The sequence below is a fragment of the Malaclemys terrapin genome, chromosome 10 (genome assembly GCF_027887155.1).
Source record: "Malaclemys terrapin pileata isolate rMalTer1 chromosome 10, rMalTer1.hap1, whole genome shotgun sequence".
Lineage (NCBI taxonomy): Eukaryota > Metazoa > Chordata > Testudines > Emydidae > Malaclemys > Malaclemys terrapin.
In genome coordinates this window covers 22,504,201-22,528,765 of record NC_071514.1, presented here as the reverse complement: position 1 = coordinate 22,528,765, position 24,565 = coordinate 22,504,201, and the positions used below count along the sequence as shown (strand labels likewise).

Genomic DNA, 24,565 nt, shown 5'->3' with positions numbered 1-24,565 from the left:
CAGAACTAAATTCAAACCTCATTGCTTTGCCTTCGCTTTTACATACAACAGAGAGAGAAAGAGAGAGTTTCCCCATAGTTTTCAGAGTAGCAGCCGTGTTAGTCTGTATCCACAAAAAGAACAGGAGTACTTGTGGCACCTTAGAGACTAACAAATTTATTAGAGCATAAGCTTTCGTGGACCGCAGCCCACTTCTTCGGATGCATATAGAGTGGAACATATATTGAGGAGATATATATACACACATACAGAGAGCATGAACAATTTTAATATATACACACATACAGGTGTTCATGCTCTCTGTATGTGTGTATATATATCTCCTCAATATATGTTCCACTCTATATGCATCCGAAGAAGTGGGCTGCGGTCCACGAAAGCTTATGCTCTAATAAATTTGTTAGTCTCTAAGGTGCCACAAGTACTCTTGTTCTTTTTCCCCATAGTGCTAAAGGAAATAATATCACCCAGTACAGTTCAGAGGTCAATAAATGGACCATTGGCCTGATTGTCAGAAATGCTGCACTCCTGCCACTCCCATTAAAGTCCATCTGAAAATCAGGCCACATGTTCCTAAGCACATCTCTAATTGCAAGCTCCCCTCAAAATAATTTCATTATCTTTACATTTTTTACTTAGCAATTCAAAGCTATTCACACTGTTATCAGGCTACTCACATCAAGAATGCAGCTATTTATACATGCACAGAGAACTGGCAGTTATCAAAGGATGCACTAAAGAACTGCTAAGGGTGTTAATGACAATGTCTCTACCATGGTTGGCAGAGATTCAGCTCTTTCCTGTACCACCTGTATGAAAGGCAGTTGCAGTGTCAGAGATACATTAGTTAGTTAATGGCACACTTACTCAAAGAACTGTAATAGTGAATGTGCAAACACAAACACTGACAGGACTAACGATGATCCACCAATGATTTAAAAATAAGACATTCTAGACATAAAATAATATGGAGACTAATGACAATTTTAATATGGAAATTATTTTCAAATATTTATTTGTAGAACTAGTAACTGTAATTCATGTTCTAATAATGCCCTTTACAAATACATACAATAGCATCTTTGAAAAGCTAACGGAGTGAGAGCAGAAGGATGCAGTGTCAAAATAACTTTCTTTCAAAAACACATGGCTTTTCGACCGGAGCAAACCAAATGCAGATAGTATGTCAAAGAGAGCGTTTTGTAGTTTACCCTGTTAAGTTTAAATCTGATGTCATAATTCGGCCTTTGGGGTTGATATCTGTGTGTAGGAAAATACAGTATGCAGTCAGTGTACATAGCAATAGAGCTCTTCACTTTTGCCTAGAAAAGATTCAGTACAATGCAAACGGAGCACTTTCTAACGGTACCCTCAAAATAACAAATCTGAGATCACTGAGCTAGGAGTGGGTGAAGCTGTACTATAGTTTCCTACATGTTGGGCAGTCAAGTGACTTCACCATCCTTCCTGTGTTTTTACAGGCTGCCGTATATGCGCTTGATCACATCCGCCTCTTCTTTGTCAAGGATGCCCTTGTCCACATAAGCATCAGCTTGCTGATCAATGAAATCCCTCAGCTTTGAAAGATCATAATCTGCAAAACATGAATTCATGAACACCATGAGCTTTCCCCGCTTTGCTGTTTCACCTATGAAACAATGTAATTGTAAACATTATCCACCAAGTCCATTCTCTGTCACCTGGGAAAGAATGGAACTTACTACAAATGAATCTTGGCATAGTAATAAAAAAACACCCTTGTGCACAGTCCTCTTATATGTGAGACGCAATAAGTATTATTAATCTCTCTTTCTTGCTCTGTAATAGTTTTTTTTAACATAGCTCATCCTTCAGGCCAGTGGTTCAATGTGTTAGAAGTCTGTTCATGCAGAAGTTGTTAAGGCTCTATTATGTTCCCAGTTATCATGGACTTCACAGAAAATACTAAACTGACTGTTTCCCATCAAAAAAACAAAGTTTGCGTTCTTCAACTCTCTGACAGCTTTTTGCTTACGACAAACTACCCTTCCTGAGAACAGATGTAAGAAATTCAAGAAATCAAATCACTGGGACTAAGTGGAAAGGATATGATTATTCAGCTTTGGCAGGCTAGAAGAATAATTTCCAGATTTGAAAAATATTGCAGTGAGTTGTCTGTATGTGCCAGTCCACACTACAAGGACTGAAAGACGCTCTCCATGTTTTGCTGCACTGCTAAATGATAAACACAGGGGCCTAAACCAAAGAATTTGCCTCTATACAGCATAATGCAGGCTGAACACCACTGAACAAAACCTTGCTATGATTGAAAACGTTTCTGTTTTCCATGGAAGAAGTGTAGCTTTAGGCACCGATTCTGCAAAGAAATCTGAAAAACTCTTCCTGAGCAGTCAGTGGGCAATCTTAACTCTGACATCAGATACAATACACTAATGCACACACAGAGGCAAGATTCAATGGCTGGCAGTCTGGAGAATACCAGTGTTCTAAAGATTTATGTGAATTGAAATGAATGAATCTCTTTCCTAGAAATGTATTCCTGTTTAATTTTTACAGTATGAATTATTTAGTCCATGAACAGAGCCATCAGAATTCTCATAGAAAATTTGTTGTGACTTGTTCAAATGTGTATTATCATATAAATATGGATTTAAGAACTTCTTCTTCTAACTGTGCACTATTTGCATAATCGACCACAATACCTTTCTCTGCCGTGTAATGGTTGAATGAGTAAAGAGGGACGATGTGCAGGGACACTTTCAAAAGCAGATGAATTTATGCAATTCAGTTTTTGCAATGCAAAGAGTTAATTATTGGGGCAGTGGTAACAGTGCAATGATAACAGTGCCAAGAGTCAGGACTCCTGGGATGAAATCTTGGTCCCATTAAATCCAATAGGAGTTTTGCCACTGATTTTAATGTGGCCAGGATTTCACTCCTGGTTTGTGTTCCATGGTCTGTTACTGACCACAGGTAAATCACTTAATCCAGCCTTCCCTCAGTGTACCCATTTGCATAATAGCTATGCTTTACCTCCCTAATAGTGGAGCTGTAAGGTTTCAGTAATGTTTGTAAAGTGCTGTGAGATTCTCAGATGAAAGGTAAGTGAAAAATATTTATTGTAATAGTCTTATTTATTTATTATTAACCATTTCTATTCGCCTCAAACCTTCCCCTTTTTAACATGATACTGCAGGAATGGCTATCAGTAACACTTTACCTCCGACCAACCTGACATGGAACATTTCTTGTGGACCTAAATTAGAAGGACTGAACACTTTATAATCTTGGCCTGTGTTAAAGTGTCAATATTAAAAGGATGTAGTTCCTGGGAAATTTCTGTGAGAGCTGTGGCAGGCTATCAAGGTAAGGATTCTGAAGGCACTAGTTTAAGACATCTGCTCAAATGACAGGGCCAAATGCAGCCTGGCAGTGAAAGTGACATGACTGGTGGAGTTTCACTGGGGCTGAATGTGGTCCACAGACGTCAGACAGCAGAATAGGCCAGAGATGGGACATGCTGTCTTCTTTATGTGGAACAGTTACTATAGTTAACTGCATACACATAAAAGGAGCTGGTGCCCTGTTAGTACAAATTTCACATTTAGATTAGCTTTCAATACTAACCCCATAATTTCTTGCTCTGGAGCTAAGCTAGATTATCATAAAACATTTAGCAAAATTGAGAATGAGCAGACTAATTTGCAGAAAGTGAAAGGTAACACAAGACAGGCCTGCATTTAAAAATATATATGCCAGGTCCTTGCAAAACATGGAAGATATTAAACACACAGTCTATGAACCCAATCACTGTACACTGAGAACTCTTACTGAGCCCAGTAGAAGCAATGCATGTGTAAAGGCTGCAGGATTAGGCTTTTAAGAGAGCACTTCTTCTTCGGCTGAGACACTCCGCAGTGTTGCCAAGCTGTTCTTGGTGCAAGACTGCATGGGATAGGCAAAGATGGCTTTGAGTCTTTATGATCAGGGCCGGCACCAGGCACCAGCCCAAGCTTGTCCTTGGGGCGGCACCTGGAGGGGGGTGGCACGGTGCTCTGGCTCCAGCCGCCGGGGAGAGCGGGGCCACGGCTGGGCTCACCGCCCTCCCCCCGGCGCTCTGGCCGCTGGGGACAGCGGAGCCGCGGCGGGCTCGCCGCCCTCCCCGCGGGGACAGCGGAGCCGTGGCGGGCTCGCCGCCCTCCCCCTGGCGCTCTGGCCGCCGGGGGGAGCGGAGCCCCGACCGTGACTCGCCGCCCTCCCCCCGGCGCTCTGGCCGCCGGGGAGAGCGGAGCCCCGGCCAGGACTTGCCGCCCTCCCCCCAGCACTCTGGCCGCCGGAGAGAGCGGAGCCTCGGCCGGGGCTCGCTGCCTCCCCCCGGGGCTCCGGCCGCCCTCCCCTGCCGCGCTGGGGCGGCAAAAAAGCCAGAGCCAGCCCTGTTTATGATCCCATGAGCTGAGGGCCTGCCAGAGACCAATCTAGCTCTCAGCATAAGATAGAGCAGCCCTGAGGCTGCTCTAAGTAATGCCTAGCTGAACATAGCCTCAATAGCATTAATTCTAGGGGTTAGCAGGACTTATGGATGCCCCAGCCATGCTCCCTTTTCCCTGGACATGCATGCACCTTTATACTGGGGGCAGGGTGGAAAAGCTGTGTATGAGCCTTCATGGTGGCTCTATGCCAACTGAGGATTCCTATAGTCAAAGGAAATGCCTGGGACCTGATCTTCTGGTTTTACAGCTGCTTTGCATGACCAGAGCATGGCAAATAGCCAGAAAAGGGTAAAGGCTCTGGTTTTTAATATGCAGAAAACTCATTAGCATTAATGTAAGTCTTAAACTCCTCCATGATGCAAATATACCCAATTCTTCAGTCTTTATTCAAGCAAAATTCCCATTGATTTAATTTCCAAAACCACCAGATTCACTCTTGCTTTACATTAATATTTGCAATACAGAATCAATTACATGGAAATTTGATCGTTTAATTAAATGCTAATTGAAATTGCAACAGTGAAGATTTTATCCAATTTTGGCTAATTTGCATATGTAAAATGGCAACATTATTGTATTTTCCTCACGAACTCAGCATATGTCAGCTCTGTGATACGCCTATTAACTGCAATATTACAATACTTCTTTACGCCTCATTGACTGGAATATGTAAACAAAAAAAAATCTTCCTTCACCCACATTTGAAACATAACACTGAACTCTGAAATGGCCATACTAAATTATACTGAGGCTAATTTGCATATACAAATAAAGTCAATTGATGGTATTTCCTAAAAATAATCGTCGAAATCTTTCTACTCTATGAATGGTGAGAGTGAGTGTTATGAAACTTGATGGCTCTCATTACCTAAGTATTTTGTGAACAATTCAAAATATGCTAATTTGCATATACTAATTAGGTAACTCACAGTTATGTTTCTGAGGACTAAAAATTAATATAGAGTTAATCAGAAAGAAGGCAACCTTAAGGGCTGGGAGCTATGCCAATTTACACCAGCTGAGAATCTGGCCCTAAGAGCACAGATCTCAAAAGTGGATAGAGCATTCAAATAATGGCCTGATTCACCACAGCACTGCTCATTGTATGCCAGTGTAATGCCACCAATTTGCCTGGGTCTTCAGCTCCCACCAGGACTGGAGACAGCACGGATGGGCCCACAGAATCAGGGAGCCATAGCTGGCTTCCTAAAGATCTGCTTGCTCCCTGGTGTTCAGCAAAGTTTGGTTATAGAAGAGAATAAGGCCAGAAATCTAGCCCCAATTTCTATTAATGGTCACCTAAATCACATGGGATTGCTTCTGTTTCCTGATTGGATGACTGACTTTTTTTAAACAGAAAAATGGCAAATAGCAAATAAGAGCTGATGAAGTCCCAGAGGGAATTTTCAGATGAATAATCATTTCTGTTAAAATTCATGAAACATTCTGGACTTGCAAATATTTTCCCAAGTGAGCTGACTCATCCAAATACTCACAAGCAATTACTAATACAGGCCCCTGAGTGGAGCAAATGTGCCATGTTTATGCACAAATGTATTTGTGAATCACCTTTTGTATTATTCCACCACGTCCAATTTGCTAGTTTGAAAGTAGACAAAGGATTGACAAGCACATAATCTTGAAGTGAAGGATTATGGCCCTGTATGACTCAGTCTGGGATAAACTTACTCAGTTTGTACTCCATTTACCACCTCTGCTAGATTTTTGAATGAGCAGTTGCCAGAATACACCGTATAGAAGGGGTAAACTAAGGGGTAAAGCATCAGGAGATTAAAGATTTTATTCTCATTTACTTATAGTTTAAGTGTAAATGAGAATCAGGCCCTAATAGTATAAAATATAATGATGTTCAAGATTGCCATTGTGGATCCATTAATTTAAGGAATTCACGCCAGTACATCTTACTGCTTTTCCAGAGAGAGAAAATGCTATTATATCTGTAGTTGCAGTCATTTTCAATTTGTAGTAATGCTGGGGAAAAGGTTACTGTGAAGAGGAGTGAGGGGCTGCTCAGGAAATGGGAAACAGAAAACAATCCCATGTGATTGAACACTAATTGCTGTAACAAACACACTGATAAATGGAAATATTTATTGGAATTGGCATGAACATTCTACAGTAAAATGTAAGCCTGCCACCAACTATAACTGTTGCTGTGGGTTATGTGGAGTCTGGAGAGGATTTTAAGAGGGAAGGAATTATAGGTGAGAAAATTAGGTCATTATTGGTCAATCCAAACATCTTATACTGAGTGTCAACAAAGGAAATGAGTGTGTCAAGCTGTAGTCATGCACTGATTAAATAGTGCCCATCTTACACTCTATCACACATAGGGGCTGATGAGAGCACGTGGGGCAGACCCAGTCTCAACTCCCGCTCCTCCTTCGCTGGTGGCGGAGAGCTTCCTCTCCTTTTCCAAATGCTTTACACACTTTTCCCCACCATGCCTTGTGGTTTCTCCTTACCATGGACAGGATGATGGTGGAAATCCAGCCAATAGCATCAGGGCTGAGCTAAGAGCTGGGATGCTGGTTCTGTATGATGCTTTGAGGGAGGAGATTGCATGGACAAGCCAAGTGGCCCTGTTATTCCTGTGGATCCTGCCCTTGCCCCTCTACCTCTCCCCAGCCTTTCCACGCTGTTGCCAGCCCCATCTCCTAGGAGAAGCAACGTATTGGAGAACCAGCCTAAGGAAGGTTGGGCAGCTGTTTCAGTCACTGTTCCTCTTCTACAGAGCTTAACATGTGAAAGATGCACAGTGCCCTTAGAGCCAATCCTAGGAGCCATTAATAACGCCATAATGCTCTTATCCTGCAGATGCGATTCCTAGATGTTTTCACCTTGACTGTTTATGAAACAAAGTCTACAGGATTAGAGTTTCCTGCTACTTGGAATGGGATGCAAGCACTAGCACAATGCCATTGGGTTCCCACAGCTGCATGCATATATTAAAAAGATCCTCTTCATGAATGCTAACAAAATAATCCTTAAAACACTTTTATTGATCTCACAATGTAGGACTGACATTCAATGCACGTTGCAAGGCTTACTTATTATTCTCTGGATTTCGGTGAGTGGGTGCTTAGGTGGGGGGATGAGGGAGCACAAGGAGTTTATGTCCAGCAAGTTAGTCAAGGTAAATTTTGTTATTCAGGGCCAGTCTGGACAGGCTAGTTTTTATATTTTGTAGTAGTTCAGTGCAATATTTAAATATATTTCCATAAGATCATGGAGCTTTATAACAGACTGTTTCTATAATTTGTACACATCGCCTACATTTGGTCCTAGATTACTTGACAGTGATCCTAGCATCATTAATTATGGGGCTGTGATCCAGACATGTCCATAGTCTCACATTTTATATTTCTATGATTCAGCTCATCTCATCAGGCTAATTTATACGACGTAATTTATAAAACAAATTGTAATCTGAATAGTGTCCACCCACATGGGCAAGATTATTTATTTCATACCTTCTTTATTTCCCTGCTTGTTGTGCTTCTTCAGCCATTCTATATTCTTCCTGATGGCTTCCAAATACGCCTCAGCTTTCCCTTGAGGAACAGATGAGAGATAAATCAAACACCCTTCATCAATGATTGATGCAGCTTGTTTAACTGAGAAAATCTGGTTACAGTGAAGGCAGATTAAAACTGTTCTTAGTTTCCATTTAAGGGACCAGCCCTGTCATCCTTATTCAGGCAAAATTCCCAGGCCCAGCTAGCAGATCCTGTCTGTGAGAGATTAATCAGCTCTGATATGAATTTATGACCATTTCCTCACTTTGATTTGTGTGTGCAACTCCCGTTGATATCCAGAGATATTGCATGCATGGACTGGGGTCAGTCTGTGGTGTTTAGAGCACAACAGCTGTTAAACAAAGATTAAAGTGTTAAGACACTGGGGTATGATTTTAATAAGACTGAACGCTTTGTGCATCAGCTCACATACTAAAAACATCAGAAACCTCTTCTATTGTCTGGTGTAACAGTGTACATCAAATATAAGATTGTGATGTTCCGAAAGGCATAAGAAAAAACCTACAACCTGAAACGCAAGCACTGTATTAGCTGAGAAAAGGAAAGCATGAAAACTATATAATCTTGTTATAGCCTTTATATGTTGAATTTTGAAATGGTGTCTATTTTTAGCTCCAAGAGCACACAGGTCAAAATTAGATCAAGGATTACCTAATAAGGCCCTGAAGGGAATGTAATAGATAATAGAGTCTGAATTCTTAACTTGGCTAGAGCTTTATTGATGTAACATGCTCATATTTGTCAGGAAAAGACTAGTGCGATTAGCTTGTGAAAGGCTGTTACTGCCTACTTTGCATGTCTGATCCCATCAATAAACGGATACAATAGTAAATATACTGAAACCTTTGAGCTAGGAGTGCAGAATTAGCGTGGAAGGAAGCCAGTCTGTGAAACAGCAAAGCATGTTAGATGAAGAGACAAAGGATCAAATACTGATTTAATTTATACCTGTGCAGGTCCATTGAATTGAATGTGGTTGTAAAGGTCTGAGAACAAAATTTGGCCCAAACTGGATACACCCTCCATAGAAGACATCCCACCACTAGCTAGGGTACCTTGCCTCAGATTGCTAAATTCTATTCTGCAGGTGTGGACTTCTCACTGCTACTGCATGCTCAAATAGCCACAGCAGCAAAAATACCCACTTCTCTCTGTGACTGGCTATAAAGGTGCCCCCCATCCTACTGGGTGCCAACCTAGGCATGGTGACTCCTGAACTGTGACCTCTAGGCTTGATTATTGCAACTCGTTATGTCTAGCAATGAAACTACATATGCTGAAAAAGCTCCAACTGATACAAATGACAGCAGCTGCCAGCTGGGCAAGCAGGTTGCCATGAACATATCATCCTGGTTCATCACCCTCTGTACTGGTTCATCAGTGAACATAGAATCCATTTCAATGATTCTGCTCTGATATTCGAAGTCTTCCATAAGGCTGACCTCAGTTACCTAACAAATCACCTGTCTCTGCAATCACAACCTCCCATGACAGCTACCTTCTACTGGAACAATGAAACTGTTGACCACTGAGGACGCGTGTGAATGTAAGAGACAGACTGTCCAGGGGAGATGTAACTGGACTATAGAACTCACCTCAGCAACAGATACAAATGACCCAGGAGCTTGCCACTCTCATAGCTAAATGCAGAACACATGCAAAACTTAGCTTTCCCTCAGTAAGTCCTACACACACAAACCACCACCACCCAAAAAATCCTATGAAGGAATCAAAGTATTTTTCCTACAAGCTGCGAGGGAAGAAATGTATACAGAGAAATTGTTGCTGTTCTATTTAAGTACTTGGGAGGTGTTGAAACATAATAGTGATGGGCACTATGGAAATGCCTTGACACAAGAGGTTTAGCTAAAAGTACATTTGTGCTTGTCTTTGGATTTTGGGCCATTCCATGTCTGAAATACACACTGGCGAGACATGCTGTTTTCCGTGGATTTGCTGTGTGGTATGCCAGCCGAGCTGGGTTTTTTCCACTTACTATGGATTTCTGTGGAAAGAGTAGCTTATGGTCAGGCTAACCTGTCATTGCATGCAACATTAAATGCTGTGTCGAGGCAGCTGGCATGATAACCTGTATCAATGCTCTGTTTCCTCTTTGAGCTGCTAACATAAAGTTCTGCATAACTTTGAAAAGGCAATTGCTTATGCGGACAATAGTTGTTAAAAGCACCCTCACTGTCTAGCAGTGGGCCGTCCAAATTGCTTCATTCTGTAGAACAGACAACTCACTGCCTTTCAATATCAGCTTCTCATAACACAGATTGGAGAAATCAATACGCTCAGTCCAGAATATTGAATGCACCGATGATCTTAGGTCACTAAAACGCCACAGATGCAAAGAAGCAATATCTCACGGCACTAATGTATGAAAATGCATTTGATCTGATTCCTAATGTGGGCTATAGATTCTGTAATAAAGGATTATGGCCACAATTCAGTTAGGCACTTGGATCTGTGTATTTAAAATTAGGCACATGCTTAAGTACCTTTCTGAATCAAGGCCTATGTGCAGAGGTTTAGGAGTCGTATGAAACAAAATAAAACACATTTTAGGAGACAAAATGAGAAAATAGTACTGTTGCTAGTGGCATCCTTTGAGGTAGGTTCATATTTAGTAGATAATGTTTTCACCCCTCAGCTCACAGAGAGCTGAGAAGCGATACACTAACTGCATACACACTGCAATCACAACTACATTAATGAGTTATCTTCATTCAGCCATTGGGATTGCTAAAGAATCATTTTAAGAATAATTCATAAAATGGTAATTAACCAATTTAATAAATTAATGGATACTTTTTTGCAGATAATGGACTAAATTAATGATATTTTGACCTTACAGATGTCAGCAAGCAAGCCTTTTAAGGAGGCTGTTAATCACTCCAGTATGAATTTCTTTCATTCACGCCTAAAAACCTTAAATTGCAAAGGGTTAAAAATCTCAGAAAAGAAAAAATACTATTTTAAACACATTGTCTTATTTTCATAATTTAAAAATAAGCATTTCTGGTTCTTTTCTGGGCACCTTTGGGATTCAAAAGGGATCAAGGGCCCAATCCTGCTCTCGCACTGGACTCAACAATATAACTCCTATTGACTCCACTGTACACGGCTGCACTATCCATGCTCTTTAAAATACATTTTAAACAAAAGACTTGGCACCGAGAAACTTCTCAGGGCAGAGAGACTGTCTTCCTCTGCTTTACATGGAGCCAACCATGTCTAGTGCTTAAACAAGTACTAAATGATAATATATCTGTGACTATACTGCATTCACATTTAAGGGATCCCTTCTTCCCTCAATGTGTACGTGTATCTGATTTACCTTACCCAGAATTATGCTCTTGCGTAAAGAGGCTGCTGATATTCCATTTCAGTCACTAGGGTAGTTTAAGGATACTAATAATCATTCCAGGCTGTTTAGAGGATTGGTGGCAGGGAATACAGACTGCTGCATTTAAGCCAAAGTGCTAAATTAGAATTGTCATTACTCAGTACCAGCTTATCTGAAAGGCCTGAGCAATTCCAATCAGTTTAGGGGTCAAAGAATATATAAAGAAAGAGAACTTCACAGTGCAGAGAAGAGCTAGGCAGGAATTCACTAGCTTGGGTTGAAATTCATGAAGGTCTGCCGCCCAGCAGTGTTGGGGGCATTTCGGAAGAGTAGGTCATATATGCATGAATGGAATTGTATTAATATTAGGGCTTGTTGAAAATTTCCCATCAGTGGGAAATTGTTTTTTGATTAAATGAAAATGTTTATGAAAAATGTCTGCGTTCAATGGAAAATTTTGATTGTTCATCAAAACACCATGCATGCGACAAGCATGTCAGCTCAGAAAATGAGAGTTCAGACCCAAGAGTTGAATAGGAATTGGTCCCATGCCCGCACAGAGTGCTAAACACAGGACCAATGGGCTTGTCTCATTACAAAATTATTCCAGTGGTGGTATTATGCTGTATCCACACACCTGTGCCACTCTGCTGTGTATGTAATCCACTGCTAGCCTGACCAGGAAAAAAATCCAGTCATTCAGTGTACAGGCTAATAGCAAGAGTACCTTTTGGTTCTTCATTGTTTCCTGCTGTATTTTGCTCTTCCACTTTTGTGGAATCCTTCAATGTTTCATATTGTTTTTCCATTTTAGCTGCTTCTTCCTTTGTACTGTCTGCCTCTTCATTGCTCTTATCTAAAGAAGTTGCAATCAGAACATTCCCTTACTTTTGTACCATACGTACCATAAGTGTTTTGAAATCACATCATTCATTGCTAAACAATAGCATGTTCTTTTGGGAAGTTCAAAGACTTTGACTATTGATTCAGAAAGAAACTCATAGAAGCCTGAAAATGGTGCATCTCTAAAGGTCATCTCCTGCCTTGGTCACTGAAAATGCCTACCTTTTCTCTTGCAAACACTACTTCAAGTCAGTCAATTAAGATACACACCTCTACCCCGATATAACGTGACCCAATATAACACAAATTTGGATATAACGCGGTAAAGCAGCGCACCGGGGGGGGGGGGGGGGGGCGGGGCTGCGTGCTCCGGCGGATCAAAGCAAATTCGATATAACACAGATTCACCTAGAACATGGTAAGATTTTTTGGCTCCCGAGGACAGCATTATATCGGGGTAGAGGTGTAATAATATACATTCCCTAAGGGCTGGTTTCGAAGTTCATGGAAGATTATAGGAGTTTCTCCATTGACTTCAATGGGCTTTAGATCAGGCCACACAATCCACAGAATGGGGCCTGTCTTTATTTTTTTCTTGTATTGCAGTGAGTACAAAGAAATCAAACCCATCGAAGTCTAGGGCCAGGTCCTCCAAAGCATTACACAAGGGTTGTCCTTGCATATGGGTAATACTCACTGAAGTAAGGATCATCCCCAATGGAATAAGGACACTCGTGAATAAAGATTTGGCGGTTTTGGCAATTATGTGACAACTGCTCCCTTCCAGCAGACATGATAGTTACAGCCCTGCACTTTGCAGGCTCAGACCCTTAAATTACCAGTCTGACACCTAGTTACATTAGTTTACTTATAACTAAATAGATTGAACAATGCGTTATTAAATAGTGATTGCAAGGAGATAGAGGAATAGAGTAAATACCTGCTAGTAGCTTGTTTTTAGTGCTGGTCAGGGGGCTTTCAAGTTTACTCTTTGTCTGCAGAGCTATCATTGCATCCAAGTTTTCTGGAAAATGAAAAAAACCTAGTTACTCTCATACTGAAAATGATAGTGCCCAGATTACCCACCTGTGCAAGAACACGGTTAAATTGCCTGTCAAAAACAAAAGGGTTACGCAAGGAATGAATAATTCTTGTCACTGAAGATATAATGTAAACTGTAAAGGCAACTGATTACCAAGTAACAGAATAGCTATTTGGCTACAGAGAACTTTGAATATTTTTAAGTTAGAAAATATGCTACAGCACGATAATATGGGCACCAAATAATACCAATATGCATAAAAGACAGCATGAGACTGTAGATCTATTCAAATTAGAGTATTTAAATCATCCAGACTCTTCTTCTTCCATTTTGATTCAGTGAATGAGCTGACAAAAATAAAGACCACAATGTACCTACCAACTGCTTGCCTTGTGCTGTAAGGAATGGATGTGTGCAATTACAAACATTATCTCAATCAAAACTGCAAGCAGCATGTTTCTTTTTCCTGGAAGGAGAATATTCCCCTGAACAGTTTCTCTGACAAGTGCTTTTATAGTCTAGGTGGGAAATTAGTCCAGTAAAAAGGTTTTATGTGATATTTAAAGTGGAATCAACTTTTAGAAAGTTGACTAGATTAAAACAGCATTTGTACAAGTGCCTCAGAAAACAAACATTTATTAAAAACTTAGCAGACTACGGTGACTTTACGCGGCCCTAGGAGACTGTAGAACAATGCTTTCTAGTACTTTAAAAACCTTTAGGTCTAACTCTTGTATCCTACAAAAGTCAAAGCAGAATTTGGCTCTTAGAAGGAAAAACATTAACAACTCAGATACGATCAGTACATACTAGTACAAGGAAAACAAAACCCTTTAGATATTGTGTTTAATTACACACATGCAAATGCAGATTATCATGTAATTAGTTATGCTTTCTCATTTATATTGTGGCATTAGTCTAGAATTTGCTTGTTCTTTCAGCAACCTTTTAAAAGTACAATTGAACATCAATCCACAATTCTATACTTAAGAAGATAAGAATGGCCCTACTGGGTCAGACCAAAGGTCTGTCTTCCGACAGTGGCCAGTGCCAGGTGCCCCACAGGGAATGAATAGAACAGGTAATCATCAAGTGATCCATCCCCTGTCGCTCATTCCCAGCTTCTGACAAACAGAGGCTAGGGACACCATTCCTGCCCATCCTGGCTAATAGCAATTGATGGACCTATCCTCCATGAATTTATCTAGTTCTTTTTTGAACCCTGTTATGGTCTTGGCCTTCACAACATCCTCTGGCAAGGAGTTCCACAGGTTGACTGTGTGTTGTGTGAAGAAATACTTTTTTGTTTTAAACCTGCTGCCTATTAATTTCATTTGGTGACCCCTAGTTCTTGTGTTATGAGAAGCAGTAAACAATACTTCCTTATCTACTTTCTCTACACCAGTCATGATTTTATAGACCCCAATCATATCTCCCCTTAGCCATCTCTTTTCCAAGCTGAAAAGTCCCAGTCTTATTAACCTCGCCTCATACGGAAGCTGTTCCATAACCCTAATCATTTTTGTTGCCCTTTTCTGAACCTTTTCCAATTCCAATATATCTTTTTTGAGACGGGGCGTCCTCATCTGCACACAGTATTCAAGATGTGGGCGTACCATGGATTTATATAGAGGCAACATGATATTTTCTGTCCTATTATCTATCCCTTTCTTAATTATTCCCAACATTCTGTTCACTTTTTTGACTGCCACTGCATATTGCGTGGATTTTCTCAGAGAACTATCCACAATGATTCCAAGATCTCTTTTTTGAGTGGTAACAGCTAATTTAGCTTCTAAACTTCTAAACCAACAGCTGCTCTGTGAGATTTTTGAGTGGTTTGATTCTGGGTTGCTAACTTTTCCTTTGTAGAAATAAGTGAACCATTCATTATTAGACATGCTGACTATGGAAGAGTAGATTATTATGGGATTAGTAAAAACTTTAAATATTTTAAATCATATTTTACTTATGAGGCAATGAAGAAAACACACAGAGCTAATCATTTTACCCATCTTCTAAGAGCATATTTTTCCAAAGGAGAGATCAAAAGCACTGCACCCTAAAGGTTATATTTTAAAGAAACATATTTTACTTCACAGCAGATAACCAAGAGCAATTTTGCCCTACAGCTGGTGAGAAATATTATAATCTTGCATGGCTGATGGAGTCATCTACATTTTTATTTACATTAAATTAAAATGGCAGTTTTTTGTTGGGTGATACAATGTTTTGCATGATTGCAAATCTGTTTATACACAAAATTAGGTTTCTTTGTAAAAACTTTTCATTTATTATACATTTCTGTAATATGAGATTGTGACCTGGCGACATTTGCTCAGCTAAGGAGGACTGGATTTGGTAAGCAGTTGGATGAGAGACCCACGAAGAAAAAAAATGTGTTGTAGGAAGTCATATTGATGTCTCAGTAATCACCTACTCCATAGCTCATTGAAGTCAATGGAAAGATTCCCATTGACTTTCATAGCCTTTGAGTCAAACCCTCAGTTATTTTTCATTCTGAATCTGTACTGTGCCAGTACACCAACGTGGTTTGGGGGACTACTGTGCTGCAGGAGGTAGGATCTTTTGGATAGGATGTAAAATTGAGGTCCTTGTGCTTATGTTCATTAAATTCTGGATCAATTTTAACCATGCAAATAGATTTGCTCTATACATTTCTCTTGCAGTTTCAGTTGGATAAATTATTCTAATTCACATTCTGTTTTATGCTGTTGTGAAGTATTGCCACTTTTTTTTAGGCCCTAATCCAGCAAGCCATTTAAGCATATGCTTAACTTTAAGCAAGTGAGTAGACATTTGAAATCAATGGTCTATTCAGATGCTTAAAGTTAAACATATGCTTATGTGGAATGATTGATTAGGGCCTTCCATGCTCCACCCCAGAAGTGATAGCATTTTAGTGGCAGGTGAAATGATCCCTCTATTATGGAGAGATCAAGAGTTCTCCATGGTTAAAGTTACAACAGGGTTCCACTGAAAGGCTGATCTTCAAACCCCTATATGAATCTGTAGATGTATATTTCTATGTTACCAAATATGAATGAGAAGGAAATTCAAAAAGATTTTTAGTTAAACTTTTTTAAAAATCACTTCTTTTTGAAATTTTCAGACAGTGGCATCTACATAAGCACCAAAATGCTTTAGGAGCACAAGACCCAATGGGATTTTGCTCCTCAGTCACTTCACTGCTTATGCAATTCCCATCTACTTGCCTAACATTCTTTATATTTTTCTATATTATCAGGGCAGTCCAATTTCAACTCAATTTATTGATGTTAAACAATACACATTATCGTCTTGTTGAGTACTCTGTGCACAAGACAATAATGTCTGTTGTTCACCAGCAATGCAAGTATATATATATATCAATATATATAAAAAATTAGCATAGTTTATCACTAATGAATTGGGGCTCATCACTGAAATCAACACAGAACAAAACATGATGATGGAAAAAAGTTTCATCTTCAAATCTAATGTGTAAAACTCTAGTCCTCACAAGTAGATGTGGACAATTTCTTATACAAGCCCTTTCAATAGGGCAGTGGTCCCCAACCTTTTTGTTGCCAATAGCACATTCATGTTTTCAGAAGAGTGTGGCGAGTGCCAATAACTTTTCAAGGCTTATTTTGTATTTGTACATTAAATAATATGAAAAACATCATATTTAATATTACATAATATATGAATCCATAAGATAAAAAAGGTAATTTTACATGCAAAAGGTATTAATTAAGTTATTCAGCAATTACTCTTTCACCTTACCATGCGAGTTTGCTCTTTTTTATCTACCTGTAAGAAAAATTAAGGAGTTTTTACAAAATAAATATCATAAACAGTTTTCATCTTATTTATTTTTAAAAAGTAAAACATTGTTCAACTGCTGGTCCAAATATATTTATTATTCTTACTTTAACATAGATAGCCAGTTATGGTTAATTAAAAAATATTATTTGTATTGATACTTGTCTCTGGATTTCAATAAACAAACAAACAAACATGAAAAAAAGTTAAACACAAGTTAGTCATACGCGCTCATCAGCACTTAATGGAAAACAGGTATCATTAATTCACGTGGTTTTTCTAATAAAGTCAGTGTGATTTTGGCACTGCATTTCTTCAGCCAATTTTTCGTAGTTGGGAGAGTAGGATGATATTCCCGTTCATAAGCAATCATCAAGATGGGCATCTGTAAGCCGAGATCTGTATTTTGATTTTATGATGTTCATTGTTGAAAACAGAACTTTGCATAGATAAGTGGAACCAAAATAAGATTTTATTTTGTATGCTACATTTTTTAAGGCAGGAAACTTTTTTCGGTCAACCAGATTCCAAAAGTTTTCATCTGTTGCACAGGATTTTAGAACAATATCATTTTAAAGGTCCAAAATCTCCAGTTCCACTTCTGTTCTTACTAGAATGAGACTCGCAATTGATGTAGCCATTTCTGTTACCTCTATTTGGCAAGTAAAAGGATTCACAAGAAAGGCAACTACAGGCTCAATGATGGTGAACTGTTGAAATCTCTTTTCAAATTGTTCCAGAAGTGTTTGAATGTGGATAACAAATGGTGATGGGTTAAAATCACTGTCACATACCATTTTCTTCATATGTGGGAAATGTACGAGAGACTTCGTCTTCATATGTGACATCCACAAGATCAGTTTTGCTTTGAATGATTTTACAGAACCATTTGAGCCACATGTTTGTCTTTTCCCTGGAGCTCAAGATTTAAAAGGTTCAATTTGTCAGTGATGTCAGCAAGAAAAGCCAAGTCCATTAACCAGTTGGAGTCTTCTAGTTGCTCGAAGTTCTAATTTGTGGACTTCAGAAATTCTTTGACCTCTTCAATTAGGCTTAAAAAACGTGCAAGAACTTTACCTTTGCTCAGCCATCGTACTTCTGTGTGCAAGATAAGATCAGATTGTTTATCATCAACATCTTCCAACAGGGCCTTAAAAAATCGATGTTGCAAAAGTTTCACTCGAATAGAGTTAATTATTTTAATAACGACATTCATGACGTGTTGAAAAGAAATAACTTTGACGCACAAAGCTTCTTGGTGGATAATGCAAGGATAAGACAAAGTTCAGAAAGGATTCATTCTTCTTGCAGAGTGCAATGAATCCATTGGCACCGCCCACCATTGCTGGTGCCCCATCAGTGGTGATCACAGACAGCTTGTGTAGTGGCATACTAATTGATGTTGCGTATGATTTGAATAAATTATAGATGTCCTCACCCTTTGTTCGCCCTTTCATAGGCAATACTTTTAGTAACTCTTCTTTTACGGTGAAGTCACTAAATACCATCCTCACCATAACTGCCAACTGCGCTGTATCCAAAATATCTGTCGACTCATTGAACTGCAGTGAAAACCAGTCACATATTTCCAAGTCATCCTTTAGCTGAGTTTGCATGTCGCTTGAAATTTCATGTATCCTCCTCGTAACTGTGTTGTCTGATAACTGCAAGCCTTGTATTGCCGACAAAATTTCAAGCTTGTTAGAAAATCCTTGAAACAGGCAATCAGGACCAGTCAAAAATGCTTCTTTCAATAATTCACCATCTTGAAAGGGGTTTTTTCTTCTTTGCGAGCAGATGAGCAATTTTAAAGGAAGCAATAGTAGCACTTTTAGACTTTACCACTTGTCTAGTGAAAACAGATTGCTGGGCAGATAGAAGAAAATTAATTAACTCAGATTTAAGTGGATGGCTAACGTCAAAAGAGCCATGATTAGTTTGGAAATGGCGTTTGACATTGTTTTTTCGGCACTGCAACAGTACCACTGCACAATAAGCAAACACATTTCCCTTTATTTTCAATAAAAAAATAGGATTCTTCCCACTCTGCGTTGAAATAATACGTACGTTGTCTTTTATTTGGGGCAAAATGTTAAAAAAATAATAAATCGCAAAGCACGAGAAAACAGTGCAGCGGAAGAATACTCACAAAATATACAGAAACATGGGTCACTGACATCCCACTGCGTGCGCAGGCGCAAGCAGAAAAGAAAGAGTGGCAATACACGAGTGACGAGAGGTTGGAACCAACAGCATGCGCATGAGACAGCCTACATCTGCACTACCATGATACTACTAAATCTGGTAGGTCATTCCGGCGAACGAAAATGAGACCAGTTTGCGCTGGGCAGCGCGGAGAGAAGCCGGAGAGAAGTCGCGGCCCTGTGCCTGCCAGGGACAGAGAACATCTGTCCCCAGCAGGCGCGGGCCCGCCGCACTACTTTTCACACCTTGTCACTAAGCGGGCGCACATAAATGACCCGGTGGGTGCCATGGCGCCTGCGGGCACCGCGTTGGGGACCACTGCAATAGGGAGTCCTTTTTACAGGCAAAACTTTGAAGCTGCCTAGTTAGCTGCATGGCATGTTAACATTCATATAAACGTTTAGCAAACTACTGTATTTTCAGTTTCATATATTGGGAGTTAGCTATGCAAGCCATTCATGGGGATTGCAATGACACGTTCTCACACACAACAGCGATATGATTACCCAAGAGGCCAGATTCTTATTAAACAAGATTGGTTGCTTCCTTTTTTCAAAATTAATTTTCACTCCCCCCCAACAGTTTTCATTTTTTCAAAGCACTTGTGTTTCCATCAGATGTGGATGGACCACAGTTGAATAATGTTTGCTTTGAGTTACATTAATGGCATGAGTCATCTTCAGAAATGACATGTGCACGGCCAGGAGCTAAGCAACTGAATGTCCTATTTGGTGATCTAACAAGATCTGATGACTTTTCTAGTCTGGTTACCCTAGCAACCTATTTGTTACAGAGTAAGAATTCATAAAGGTGTTGACCTTTTGTCGCCTGGCCACCTCTTTGTAATGGTACTAATCAAGGCAACAAAACAAGAGCTAAGGAGCTAATGGATGTGACCCAGGTTAGTAAAACAGCTATCCCAAGGGCAATAGGCTTTGAGAATGTTATTAGCTACCATGAAGGCATTGTTGACTAATGGTTAGCTCCAGAAACCAGACATCAAGCTGATCTGGTTTCTACTCCCAGCTCTGCCGCTAGCTTACTCTACATCAACGTACTGGCAACTATCAGCACAAACTCTTATGCTGAAGCTTGCTACAGTATGTAAAACTGATTTCTTTACCTGTAGTTAAGATTGCTATCAGGTGCCATGATCATCACATTCTGTTTAAAAACCCAGCATTTCTATGCGGCATAGGAACAACACAACAGAACAAGTCTTTTTGCAGAAGTGTTGTTTAATACCATAAATTTTTGTCATCAGTCAACTTTTAAATTAAGTTGACAAGTGAACAAAGTTAGAATGTGAAAGTGCCTCCTAGGCACAGGTTGATTATGCAAAGAAATTATATCTTTCCAGGAAATGTTACAAACCCCCAGAAACCATCATGAAAAGATAGATCTGTGTACACAGGGAGAGAAGTATCCGCTTTCGATTATTATTAATTCAGCTAAACATTAGCATGGGCAGATTACTCACTGCCCACTAACAAGCCCATAGCCATTTAAGTAATAATAATTGGCTCTTACCCAACAATTTCAAAATGGTTTATGACACTAGATTAGTATTACTATCCCATTTTACAAATGGGAAACTGAGGCAGAGAGGTGTAAGACTAAACAAACTGAATGCAGAGTTTGGCCCTTAATCAGCTTCACATAGGTCTCATCCCATCAAAAGGGGTTATATGAACTACTAGTAGCTAGAGATGGGCCTCCAGCACCGAACTAGAGGTGGCTTGCAGTCATGGAATGGAGGCACCACTGGTTTTGCTGATGGATGATTCACTCTTGCCCACAGACAGGAGAAAGATGTCTACTAGATCTCTCTGTGGCATTGGTTATCACTGATCACTGTCCTTCCTCAGAGGGAAGCACTAAAATGGCCCACATCCTTCCTCTAGGGATACTGCAGAGAGCTGTGATAGTGATAGGTAACTGCCCCTCTGCCTCCAGAGAACTCACCTCTGGAGTGTCGAGTCTCTCCTCCATCCTATTTAACATCCACACCAAGTTAACAAGAGCAATCATAAGGCACCATGGTCTCAAATAGCAGCAACATTCAGACAACACCCAGCTCTACATCTTTATTACTTCTGCCACAAGGAGCACCACTTCCAACTGTTCCATTGACCAGCCATGATCAGCACCTGGATGTAAGCAAGCCGGCTGAAGGTGAACCCACACAAGACAGAGGTGGTGGTAGGAAGAGGGAGACACTTTGAACATATAGCAACTATTATAACATCGTTTTCTACCAAGGGAGTCTGCCTCCATATCATTAGCTCAGACCACAGCCTTTAGGTCCTTCTAGACTCCCCATTGCTATGCTGTTTGTTTGTTTGTTCCCCAGGACCCCGAAAGGGGTAAGCATCCAAAGGGACTCGTCCGGAGAGCTGAGACTCCATCCCCTTCAGAGTGCTACAGCCACTTGAGTGACCAGATCTGGAGTTAGTGTATAACCTATCAACACCCCCAGAGGGCACTGGTGAAGGACCAGAACCCTGACAGTCTGCCACTGGCTAGGAGCCTGAGGCCTGTACTGTTTGTTGTATGAATCTCTAGCTGTGCTGCTCCATTCCTTTGTGACATCCAGGCCATACACAGGCATAAACACACAAACATCCACAGAACTGTCCCAAGCTACCTAAAAGAACGCCACTCTTTCCATTATAACCACCTCCCCTGACAGCTACATTCTGCAAGAAACATGGAACTCTCACCCTCCAGGGTTAAGTGTGGGAGAGCAGGAGATGGGGCTTCCTAAAAAAAGTTATGTCAATATATAATGTATGTGCACCATGTGGCCAGCAAAATTGCCCTCCCGAGGTTAGGGTGTGGCTCCTTCTTACTGTTGATCATCTGTCAGAACACAAGGCTCACTGGGAAATTCTGGCAGAGTAAATGTCTAACTCTTACTTAAGCCTTGTGAATTTGTCATGCATGTTTCTCGTACTTCTTCCCAACACACTTATCACCAGAATATTTTTACATGTGAACGTCTCCTTGAGAATCTGCCTGCCTGCCTGAGTGGTGTCATGACCAAGTGTTTGCGGCCGAGTGTTTGCAGCCTCACCATTACCACTCACGAGAGAGTCATGTCATGTCACAGACCCCAGGTGGGGGCAACATGCCAAGAGGGGCAGGCTGGTCTGAAAAGAGACAGATGCAGCCTCCCACATTGCTCTCCCAGCAAGGAGAAGGAGAGGACACTCTGAGGGGCAGGGCCGTCCCACAACATTTTGGCACCTGAGGTGGGGAGTGCAAATAATGCCCCCATGCCCCCTCGCTTGGGCCAATACTTTGAAAGGTCTCAATTCTGCCTTCTTTCTGTTCTACTCCTCTCATGGTACTGCTCTGCTACCTACCCCAATAAAGGAGAATTAACTTAAAATGCCTTGTTCAAAAATTTTAAGTAACACGACTTTCAAATGCCTGAACAGCAAATATAACTTTTCTTGTCTGCATAGTAAACACTGGCATTTTTATCTGTTTGAATAATCAAAGTGGTGCTTTCCGTGCCTTCTTGGTTGCAAAGATTTGAACTGCTTCCTGCTGAAGGTCCACAGTCTGGACCAGCCTCTCTTGTGTCATTGTGGGTGTAGATGTGTTTTTATTAACTTCAGCTTGGAGAAGCTGCGTTCTCCACGGCAACTGTTACAGGAAGTGTTAGAAGTATGCGCAGAGCAACAAAAGCATTTGGAAAGAGGGTGGTCATCTTATTTGTGCACATATATTCCAGAACAGCCTTTGGAGTTGATCCTGCTGAAATGTATTTTGAAAGGGCTTTCAGTTCATCACTAAATCACTCGCATCAATATTGCGCATGTCATCACGTGTCAACACTGTCTCTAGTGCCCTGCATTGCTGGTGTAGGTCTTCTTCAGATATAGTAAGGAGTTTTGGAATGTCATACAACATCCCAAATATACTGCTGTGTTCCTTGAGCTGCATGAAATGTTCTTCAACTGACTGTATTGCACAATCTAGCACCTGGTTAAAGAATTCAACTTCGAATTGTTGTTTGGGGTCTCTTATGGGATTAGCCCATGTCTCGTAATCAAAATGTCTTCTTCTTCGGTGACTCTTGTATTCTTGAATGGGTGGGAAAATAGCTTCAGTGTGAAGTTCCTCTGCCAACTTCTGTGCACTTTTCAGAACGTTTTGAAATCCCTCATCTGACCGGTAAGATTGTAGGTATGATTTTGCTTTGTCCAATTGTTCCATTGCTCCAGATATATCAAGGTCAACCCCTTGGAGTCTCTTGCTTACAACATGTATTTCAAACAGTATGTCATGCCATAACATTAAGCCACACAGAAATTTGAAGTTATGTATGTTTCTGGTGATTCCATTTCCCTCTGCCACTGTTCTCCCACGAACAGTTCCTGTCATAGCATTATCCTCCATAATGGCAACTATGGCATCATCTATCTTCCCAATTTGGTGTTTGATAGGCTTTATCGCCTCCTCTCGACTTTCCCATCGTGTGGCACTCAGTGGTTTCAGTGTCAGAGAGGATGTTCCCAGATGCTGCTTCAAAATTTGCAATTGATGAGTTGATGCAGAGAAAAATACATAGATGCTTTGAATTACATTAAAAAATTCAGCAGCCTCACTAGAAGCTGATGCTACATCACTGACAACCAAGTTCAATGAATGAGAACTGCATGGGACAAAAAAAACTCAAGGATTTAACTCTCAGATCCGTGTCTGCACTCCTCTGTTCTTTCCTCTCATGTTGGCACCATTTCGTAGCCCTGACCTCTCATGTCAGCTATCGGAATTTCCATATCTTCCAGCTTTTTAAGCAGTACATTTGTCATACCAGCTCCTGTAGTATCATCAATGTTAATAAATTCTAGAAAACGCTGACAGTCACCATTGTAGGGACATTTTCACTAGGTTCTGTTGCTGTTACAAAACGCACCATTAACGTCATTTGTTCCATATGGCTGATGTCAGGTGTGCAGTCCAGAATAACAGAGTAATATTTTGCTGACTTCAGATCTGCCACAATCTTGTTTGACTTTTGTTGCCAGTAACTGTATGATCTCATTTTGAATTGTTTTTCCAAGGTAGTACATTTCTTGGGTGGTGACTCTTTTTAGATGCTCCTGGAGTACAGCATCAAACTCAGCCATCAGCTCCACAATTTGAAGGAAGTTTCCATTGTTTGGCACATACAGCTGATCTGAAGTGCCACGCAGTGCTAGGTTTTGGGTAGCAAGCATTCTCACAATAG

General features: G+C 40.5%; 1 protein-coding gene across 4 annotated transcripts in view; it reads right to left on the bottom strand.

Annotated features, from left to right (window-relative positions):
* Nucleotides 1-389: 389 nt before the first annotated feature.
* Nucleotides 390-24,565, bottom strand: part of SCG3 (secretogranin III) — a 44,448-nt gene continuing 20,272 nt past the window's right edge. For 3 of the 4 annotated variants that reach the window (XM_054041940.1, XM_054041941.1, XM_054041943.1), the window contains 4 exons: nucleotides 13,186-13,269; nucleotides 12,130-12,258; nucleotides 7,985-8,065; nucleotides 390-1,594 (listed from right to left, as the gene is read on the bottom strand). In XM_054041940.1, coding sequence (XP_053897915.1) covers nucleotides 1,476-1,594; nucleotides 7,985-8,065; nucleotides 12,130-12,258; nucleotides 13,186-13,269 — 413 coding nt within the window. In that variant the 3' untranslated portion in view covers nucleotides 390-1,475. The remainder of the gene's footprint in view (nucleotides 1,595-7,984; nucleotides 8,066-12,129; nucleotides 12,259-13,185; nucleotides 13,270-24,565) is intronic. The other variant, XM_054041942.1, reaches the window with a different exon arrangement.